The sequence below is a fragment of the Haliotis rufescens genome, unplaced genomic scaffold, assembly GCF_023055435.1.
Source record: "Haliotis rufescens isolate VD_foot unplaced genomic scaffold, xgHalRufe1.0.p SCAF_52, whole genome shotgun sequence".
NCBI classification, from domain to species: Eukaryota; Metazoa; Mollusca; class Gastropoda; order Lepetellida; family Haliotidae; genus Haliotis; species Haliotis rufescens.
In genome coordinates, this window is record NW_025964246.1 from 496,234 (window position 1) to 506,721 (window position 10,488).

The 10,488-nt window shown below is 40.0% G+C and overlaps 1 protein-coding gene across 1 annotated transcript; it reads left to right on the forward strand.

The window, feature by feature from the left end:
• The first annotated feature begins 3,481 nt into the window (after window positions 1–3,481).
• Window positions 3,482–4,562, forward strand: LOC125374125 (gamma-hordein-1-like). Its single transcript, XM_048384920.1, has 2 exons — window positions 3,482–3,824; window positions 4,480–4,562. Exons 1-2 carry the CDS (start codon window positions 3,482–3,484, stop codon window positions 4,560–4,562), a joined length of 426 nt encoding a protein of 141 aa, XP_048240877.1.
• Window positions 4,563–10,488: the final 5,926 nt, after the last annotated feature.

Below are 10,488 nucleotides of genomic sequence, written 5' to 3' on the forward strand. Positions count from 1 at the left end.
CATTCCCGGAGACATAACTGCAGTACCAATTTTTGTTTTTGTTAAAGCTTTCTTGGCTTCGGTTTTGTTTATTGTGCAAGATGTGGTCTTGTTGTGTTATGGTTTTGTTTTGAAAAAAGTTATGTTTGTTGCGTTGTAGTGTTTTTAGATGGATCTGATGCAAGTTAATACTACTGCGTCTGGCCATTTTCACTGTGCCTTCAAACCGTGATAATAATATTGGTGAATTTGTAGAAAACAAACAGCCGAGACACAAACCAGGCCGTTCAGATGCCACCATGCATTGCTTCAAGGCTGTCAGCCCTTTGAGACGCGCATTCATCCCTCGTTCTCTTGAGAATTTTAAACAGTACTATTCCCTTGAGGTGAATTAATCCATGTAATGAGATTGTTTACCGATCGCCAGAATTTTCCACTAGGCTCATCTTGCACCGATGTGTCTCGGTTTATATCCTGTTTGTTTCTTATGTCATAGTCCCAAAATACATCATATTTTCTTCTATTTTTTGTAAATAATTTTGACTTTATAAAATAAGAGTAAACATCATATTTTGGGTATGTTACTTAATAATTTGTGTACTACAATTAACTATCAGTCGGTTTTTGAATACACCGGCCTTCATTCACAAGGTTGGGTTGATAAGCACTATGTATTAAGCGTTAAGACTACATTGTGTAGTCGAAAGGCATTATGTATTAAGCGTTAAGCCTACATGCATGTTCCGTCCAAAGTTATTATCAGTCGGTGTTGATATACGCCTGCCTTCATTCCCAAGATTTAGTCTATAAGCGTTATGAGCTAATTGTTAAGACTACATGTGTGTAGTCGAACGGCATTATGTATTAAGCGTTAAGACTACATGCATCTTCTGTCCAAAGTTATTATCAGTCGTTGTTGATATACGCCTGCCTTCATTCCCAAGATTTAGTCTATAAGCGTTAGGAGCTAATCGTTAAGACTACATGTCCAGCGTGAGAAGTAAACATTATTCTATGATAACGCGCTCTCCAAGAAAACTTATGTAATTTTAGTCATTTCTGCATACTCATGTCCTTCAAAACTGAGAGGTAATCTCTGAAATTCAGATAGTCAGCATGTTAGATTAGCAACATTGTGTAGATATTGTTTAAGTAAGTGATAATTGAAAATGCGACCGTATCATGACCTAAGAGCATCAGTGGTATAAATAACGGCCTTTATTCCGGGTACCTCACTGTTGAGACGCACGGAATAAAGACTGGCCACTAATAGATGCTTCTCTTGGTTGTTTTAAGGTAAGATATGTTCACTTCATGTATATTGTATGTTCTTAAACTATATTCCTATTTTTCCTGTTTTCTATTGCATTCTACATTCTCAGTTGGTTTGAATATAATCAACATTTTAAATTAGGCAATAATGACTAAGGTAACCAGTAAAGTTAGTATTATAGTAAGGTTAGATCATGTAGCACGAAAAACAATCTAACAATATAGTGTATATTAAAATAGTATAAAATATAATATGATAACGTTTTTAGACATTGGTTCAGCAAATTTATATTCCGCCGGGCTCGTGGAAGCAAAGTAATTCCTGTGCATCTGTTGTCAGTTGTATATTTTATTGAATGTTTGCAATTGAAGTGTGCATGTATGTAAATGAATGCATCTTTAAATGATTACTGTGTGTGTTCCATTCAAATGATTCAAACTACCCTTGATGTAATTAATGTTAAAACAATGTACTTATTGAGCTAGGCAACTATACTGTACACGCAAAACCCGTGAGCGCACATAACACTTGTTGTTTAATTCAGCTGCTCATGTATTGCTATATCTTCAGTATTATTAAGCTCTATTTATTTCTACGTTGTACACATTCAATGACATGCCTTCGGGCATATAACTTTTTGTTATTAACGGTAGTTTCGATATAAAACATGTGGCCATATTATTTAATTAGCAGATTGAAATCTTATTAATATTCGTATATTCTATTATTCGGTTTAAGTTGTATTCTGTAAGGTTGTATTGAAGTAAAGTTCATCTTTACGTTGCACATAAACATTAAAAGATCATGTAAGGTTATTTTAGTAATGGGTGAGATATTTGTTAATAATTCTATATTCTTATTATTCGGTTTAAGTTGTATTCTGTAAGGTTAGGTCATCTTTACGTTTCGCATAAACATTAACAGATCATGTAAGATTATTTTAGTAATGGGTGAGATATTTATTAATATTTGAATATTCTTATTAATTGGTTTAAGTTGTATTCTGTAAGGTTGTATCGAAGTAAAGCTCATCTTTACGTTTCGAATAAACATTAAAAGATCATGTAAGATTATTTTAGTTATTGGTAACACATGTAGTACATGTCTTACCGAAGAGTTATCCTGTTTATCTAAAATACATTGTGCTTAATTGCGCTATATCACGTGTATTATATTTTCAACCAAATGTAAAGTGTCTTCGTTTCATTGTTAAATGCATTTGTTTACTGTATGATATATTGTAAGACTTTAACTGTAACTGTTAATTCATAATTTTCGGAATACTTCAAATGTACTTTGTTTATGCTTTATTGTGATATGTAAATGACTGTTGAGACGCACGGAATAAAGACTGGCCACTAATAGATGCTTCTCTTGGTTGTTTTAAGGTGTGCGGTCCCTTGCTAATTCCCCGACAGCTAATTCTAGGAATTATAATTAGCCTTGACCAAACATTAACCTTTAAAGGTTATTATAGGTCATAAGGTTTATTATAAATGGTGGAGGAAATCCTAGATGACCGGCGCAACACCCAATAACTACAGACAGAAGCTGAGGGGCCAAGAGGCAAGGTCATTGTTGACCAGCCTGCTCAGTCCTGTTCCGGTCCTTCAGTCACCATCTTCACCCATCCTTGTGTCTCCAGCTGTCATCACCACAACAGCAGCAAATTCAACAACGCCTGCATCAACGTTGACAGCAACTTCAACAATAACTTCATCATTGACCTCAAATATGTCAAGCATGCCACATGTAAAGCTTGTGGAGTACTCTGGAACTACAAATGGAAAGAATTGGTGGCAAGATTTTTTAAACTTTTCAAACTTTTACTCCTTTAATGATGATCGGAAATGCAAACTAATACCATTTTATCTTGAAGGAGCAGCTAAATTATGGTATCGGGAGCTCTCTGAGGGAGATCGGAATAACCTTGCCCGAATAAAGGCGTCATTCGACCAACGCTTCTCTTCTCCAGCTGCATTCGACGTCAGTGTTTTGCAGATGACACAAACGAGTGACGAGACTGTCAACGGATATGTCACAAGAGTCCAGGCTGCTACAACACATCTAAATCTCCCTGCGTCTGTTGTCGTGGCAATAACAGTAAATGGTCTTCGTTCGGCAATACGACAGATTGTTTATAATAAGGAACCGACCACCTTACAGGAAGTAAGGCATCAGGCAGAGTTGGCAGAAAAGTCCTTGACGGCCAATTCAGCTGATGTCAATATGGCTGCAAAGGTGGACCAGCTCACCAACTTGGTTGCCACCTTGATCACCAAGACAACGCCCCCTACCGTGCAGGCTGCTGCTATCCCATCATCCAGTGGACAGCAAGACCATCACAACAGACCTCCGACGCAGAGATATAGACCGCATAGACAACAGCAACAACAGTTGCCACCTCCAGACCAGCCACCACCACCGATGCCAGCACATCCAATGAACATGTCCACACAGCTGCCACGCCCTCCATTCCATCGTCAACAGTACCCACACCCTCAACAGCAGTATCCACGACGACCACGACTACCAGTGCCACCTCACCTCCACCAAAAGTGTCATGGCTGTGGTATGTATTGCTCGAATCGTTATGCATGCCCACACTACAACACAGTTTGTACTTATTGCAATAAGATAGGACACCATTTTAGCGTCTGTCTCAGTGCTTACTATTCACAGAACAAAGCACCTATGCAATAGGGACTCGCGCCTGATTCTCAGATTTCTGAGGTCAGGCATGAGAACCCTGTGGTCTCACTTGTGGCTCCTTTGGTCAAGAACACTGTTCTGATAAAGGTGAAGCAAGCAAAAACACCAGCTCTTGTTGACACAGGTGCATCCATCAGCTGTGTCAGCATGCGCTTCTTACACAAGGCAGGATACACTAAGGAACAGTTATCTAAATCCCATCTTAGTCAAATAACAGGTGTAGGAGGTGAAATTCATTCAGTATTAGGCTCTCTTTCACTTGATATTAATGTTGGCAATGTTCTCCTGACCCAAACCTTTCATGTTCTTTCCTCTCTCCATCACTCTCTCATCCTAGGCATGGACTTTTTAGAAGATAACAAAGCTACTGTCTGTCTGTCTTCTAAATGTCTTTACATTCATGAAGGTCTAATCACTGTTGCTTTGGTTGAATCTAATGCAGGTTATGCTAGGTGTAAACATCAAGTTGCTATTCCCGCCAAACACCAGGTAGATGTTCCTGTTCTTATCTCTAGGAATAGACGAGGTGCAATCCTTCTGCTTGAGCCTGTACCTGAACTTTCCAAAACAAAACTTCAAGGTGCTAGATGTCTTGTAAGGAATTCTAAAAAGGCTGTGTACATGAGACTTTTAAATCCAACAGATAAAGATGTCCACTTAAACACTAAAAGAGTACTTGCAACCACTTCAGAAATTGACATTTCCTCCATATCCGTTCTCTCAGACATTCCGAACACCGACCCTAGCCTCTCTACCTCCAACTTGTCAAAAGATTTTAATGCATACTCAGGTCATTCATTCAACTCACCCTCAGCTCACTCATTCACTCAAAACTCAGGTTGTACATTCAACATGTCAAAACAGGTCAATGCATACTCTGGTCATTCATCCAACCAACACTCAGGTCTTTCACCAAACCAATACTCTGGTTATTCGTCAAACACACCCTCATGTCATTCATTCAACCCACACTTAGGTCACTCATTTAATCAAAGTTGTTCATCCATCATGTCACATCAGGTCAGTGCAACTTCATCTGATCAACCTAAAGGCATCTCATCACTATCACATACTTCAAAGTTAGGTCACACTCTTTCTCAACCCCACACTCAGGCTACTCACACCAACTTAGGATCATCTCATGCCTCTGTTCACCCATCACAAATCCAGAACCCCCCATGCTCATCTGATATATCTTTTGATTTAAGTGAGTCTGATCTTTCCTCTGAACAAAAGCAAACTCTCTTATCCTTTTTAAATTCTCAAAGATCTGCCTTTGCCGAAAACTGGTCGGAACTAGGTACAACCCACTTGCATCAACACAAAATAGAAACAGGTGATACTAGACCAGTAAGACTTCCCTTCTATCGCCAAAGTGCTGAAATCAGAAAAGAATGTTCAAAACAAATAGAGGAAATGTTAGAAGCAAACATTATCTCCCCTAGTTCTTCTGAATGGCATTCCCCGGTGGTTATGGTAAAGAAAAGGGACAACACCTATCGCTTTGCGGTCGACCACAGACGTTTGAATGCTGTTACAAAACCCATTTTCTTCCCTCTCATTCGTTTTGAAGATGTCATAGATAATGTTGGCGAAAGTCAGGCCAAATTCTTTAGTGTTCTGGATTGTGCTAGTGGGTTTTGGCAGATTCCCCTTCATTCGGACACTAAACACAAATCAGCGTTCATAACTCCTGATGGTGTATTTGAGTGGAATCGCCTCCCTTTTGGCCTGAAAAATGCTCCCATGGCATTCCAAAGCACAATATCTGAAGCCTTAAAAGAAATGAATTGGAAATACATTTTGATTTATGTGGATGATGTGATAGTATTTTCTAAAACTTTCTCTGAACATTTGACCCATTTGAAATGTGTATTCCAAAAGATCAGACAAGCAGGACTTACTCTTAAAGCTAGTAAATGCAAGTTTGCTGCCAAAGAAGTTCAGTATTTAGGTCACATTTTTGACAAAGATGGAATCAAAGTAGATCAATCCAAAATTGAAGCAGTCAATAAAATTCCCCAACCAAAGAATGTACATGCTGTTAGACACTTTTTAGGCTTAGCCAGTTACTACAGAAAATTTGTCCCAAACTTTTCAGGAATTGCCTCACCACTGTATGATCTTCTCAAAAAAGACACCCCCTTCATTTGGTCTGACAGAGCTGAACAGGCATTCACAACACTTAAGCAAAAGCTAACATCATCTCCAGTTCTTGCTTATCCTGATTCCTCTCGTCCATTCATTCTCACCACTGATGCATCAAATACTTCCATAGGGTACATCTTAGGTCAAAAGGACTCTGAGGGACGTGAACATGTAATATGCTATGGAGGTAGATCTTTACATCAGGCGGAAAGAAAATGGGGTGTCACACACTTAGAATGCCTGGCAGTTGTAGAAGGAATTAGACACTTTAGAGTATATTTGGCATCAAAGAAATTTCAGGTGTACACAGATCACAAAGCTTTGACCTGGCTCCATAAGTTCAAAGAAGACGCAGGACGTCTAGGTAGATGGTCGCTTTTGCTTCAAGGCTATGATTTTGAAGTTATACACCGCCCAGGAAAATCAAATGCAAATGCTGATGCTATATCTCGTACTCAGTATCCTGAACCCAAAACGCTTCCAGTTACTGATGACATACCATCCCCTCCCCTGCCCTCTCATGTTCACGCAAATGTTACAGCTATCACATGCACTCCTTCCTTGATCTCCAAACAACAAACATGCCAGTCTACCCAATCACAAACATCCAAACTTCCTACTGATGTTCACAAAAATAGGCTTTCTCCCTCTCCTGACACATCGAACTCCATCACAAACACCCCAGCCCACTCTCCATCCTTGGTGCCGATTGTTGACGATTCTGTCTCCCTAGCTGTTGATTTTGTGTATGTGAATGAACCACAAACTACCAGTCCATCAGTCTCTGCAGTATCCTCTACGTTCGATTTTGAGCAACTAGATGTCAAACAATACAATTCCCCAGATCTACAGCCTATTATTGATTTCCTTCAAAAAGGTGAAATCCCAGAATCTTACAGTGAATCTCAGGTCAAAGGTCTTAGAGGTCGTGCCCAGGAATATGATGTCTGTGATGGAATCCTTTATCATTTTCATCAATCAAAGTTTAGAGGATCCAAAAACAATCGCCCCTCAGTTATTACTCAGCTTGTTGTGCCTCTTCCTCTCCGCAAAGATCTTCTTTATGCCTATCATGACTCAAAAGTAGGTGGTTGTCATCTTGGTAGGGACTCAACAAGACAAACCCTCTTAGCCAAATATTACTGGCCGGGCATGTATCAGGATATAGAGGACTACATAAAATCTTGTGATATCTGTCAGCGATCTAAGCGTCAGATCAATGCCAAGCCAGCTCCAATGGTCCCAATGCCAATTGCAGACACCTTTTCCCGCCTTCACATTGACATCTTAGGTCCCCTCCCAGAAACCAAGGCAGGCTACAAATATGTTCTACTGATTGTTGATTCTTTCACACGTTGGACAGAAGGTTTCCCTATGCGTACCCAGGAAGCCAGTGAGGTTGCTACCATCCTTTTCAATGAAGTGATTACTCGGTTTGGTGCGCCTCGCACTCTTCTCTCTGACAGAGGTAGGCAGTTCACATCAAAGCTTGTTAATGCACTCTGTGAGCTCCTTGATATCAAGCATCACTACACATCAAGTTACCACCCTCAGACTAATGGCATGTGTGAGAGAAGGAACAGCACTATTGAGCAAGCACTCAGAGCATATGTTGAACGTGATCAATCAAATTGGGCAGATCTCATCCCCTGTATCATGATGTCAATGCGTTCAACTCCATGTCATTCCACTGGCTATACACCTCACTATTTCATGTTTGGTAGGGAAATGCATCTTCCAATAGATATAAGCCTACTTCCAAAGCCCACTGTAGGGAAAACTGCGGAGAAACACCTTAACACAGTCTTGGATAATCTCAAAGTTGCTAAATCCATAGCCAAAGACAACATGCAGATCAGTCAGAAAATCAATAAAGAACGTACAGATTTGAAAGCTAAGGTTCCATCCTTCTCAGTTGGTGACAAGGTCCTCTTAACTGACCCGACAGTCCCAAAAGGTCTCTCATCCAAATTGTCAAGCAAATGGGCAGGTCCTTTCACAATCATTGCTTTAGGTCCAAATCACACATTCAAACTTCAACATTCACACTCGGCAAAAGTCCACAAATCCCTTGTTCATGCTAACAGGTTGAAAACATACACCATGAGAACTGAAAATCCACCCAATGCACAAGATCCTGATGAAGAGCAAGTGACTAGATGTCCATCCCCAGCTCCTCGACCAACACACAGCCCTGAAGATGTCACACTTCCAGTACCCCCACAAGCAAACATCCCTGATTCTGACACCCCAAATTCTTCACCCACTCCCTCTACATCTCAGGCACCTGACGTTGAAATTCAGCAAAGTCAAACATTTCCCGTTGATAGCATCCTTCGCTGCAAAATGATTAGAGGTAGGAAACAGTATCAGGTCAAATGGACGGGATATTCCAAAACCACCTGGGAACCTGCATCTAATCTCAGTCCTCATCTTCTCAAACACTTCCATAAACACAAGACACATTCCGGACGTGCACGCAAACACAAACCTAGGTTTTTCAAGTAGTTCAAGACCTATCTTGATCTCCTCAGTCTCTTAATGATATTTCATTGGGTTCCTTGGATAATGTTGACCAACCCCTCTACAGTAACATAGTTTCTGTGTGTTATAAGTGCTAGGATTTGCATATGTTACTGCAGGACATTTTGCATCTCTAGGTCATCATATCTTATTGGTTTCCATTGTTTTCGTTTCTCTAAGGGTCTGCATGGAGTCTGATGTTACTTTGGCTACTGACTGTTTTCGCTCACCCTATCACGTGTTCGAGTCCAATCCAACGTCTTAATTATGGAGTCATCTACCAGCCAACCTCCAAAGTTCACTTTGCGACAGAGTTTTGGGTCCACACCTACGAGGTCAAGCTCCCAACAGTTCCAAGTATTCCAACAATGGGCGGCTGTCACCAAGGCAACAGCATTTGTCCACTCCTCAATCAATTTCAAATGCATTTGAATGTTGTCAAAACGAAGTGTGTTACTCAACTTAATGCAACACGTCAACAAATCATGAAGCTCATTCCTGAGTCCAATCGTCCTTCCTCTTCTCGCTCCAAACGAGCAATTTTAAGCTTTGTTGGTTCATTGTCTAAGACATTATTTGGAACAGCAACTACAAATGATGTGAACATACTTGCTCAACACATAAATGCCCTCACAAAACATGACATTAGTCTCACAAACACCCTCAAACAACACTCTGCCCATATGTCATCTTTCATGAAAGTTGTAGATAGTCGCTTCAAAAATGCTGTAAAAGGTGTTAAGGCAAACCATGATGCCATTCAGTATACTGCCCTTGCTTTAGAGAAAAATATTCAGTCTATTCAGTCATCTCTTGTCACATTGACATCTCTTTTAATTGACCAGATTCAACAGGCGTATGTTGTAGAACATCAACTTGAAGAACTTAAGTTAGGTATTCACGATTTAGCTAAAAATAAATTGTCACCACTTCTAATCCCTCCAGAGATCTTACAACAGACTGTACATCACATTTCAAATCTTCTCTCTCAAAAGTATCCCAGCTTCAACATTCTGCAAACAACTCCCAACTATTATTATGCCAATGCTAAATTTATCTTTACCCGTGCAAAATCCCATGTATATATATCAGTAAAATTCCCATTGTCCTCCATGACCCAGCCATATCAACTATACAAAGTGATATCCCTGCCCTTACCCATCAATGACACTTCCTCTCATACCACACAACTTTTAGATATTCCGGATGTTATTGCAATCTCACAAGACCATCAACACTATGCTGAACTTTCAAGTTCTACTATAGGCTCTTGCTCTGGTGATAACTTATTACTTCAGTGTCCCTTTCGCATTGCTGTCCATTCTACAACCATGCCTTCATGTGCTCTTGCCTTGTTCCAAAACATCAAACCTTCTGTAAAGGCTCTCTGTGATTTTCGTTATATTACCAGACCCCAGCCTCCCCAGATATTAATGATAGATGGCTCTCATGTTCTCGTCTACAGGATTCCCTTTCTAAAGCTCGCTTGTAAAGGTGGGCACCGTATAGTTACTGGTTGTTCCTTTTGTGTCATAGAAATTCCTTGTTACTGCTCGTTATCAACTGAAGCATTCTTCTACCCAGCTGCCTTTTCATCTTGTAATAATTCTTCAGGGGACATGTCTAAACTTTTTCCGGTCAATCTAGCCTTACTTCAACATTTCTTTGATTCCTCTGCTCTCTCAACAATCACTGGAGATACAACATTTCAGAAAGCTCTAAATTTTTCTATTCCAAACTTTAACATATATTCACATGAGATGTCTGATGTTTTGGCAAACGACAATAAAGCCCATCTTAGTCTCAAACGTGTTGCAGAGAGAGCCAAGAAAGATGAAACTATTTTTCAAACA

Coding starts and splice junctions, on each gene's coding strand:
- LOC125374125 (XM_048384920.1), top strand. CDS start 3,482: ATGGCTGCAAAGGTGGACCAGCTCACCAACTTGGTTGCCACCTTGATC. Junction 3,825..4,479: donor CCAAAAGTGTCATGGCTGTG/GTATGTATTGCT, acceptor TCTTATCTCTAG/GAATAGACGAGGTGCAATCC.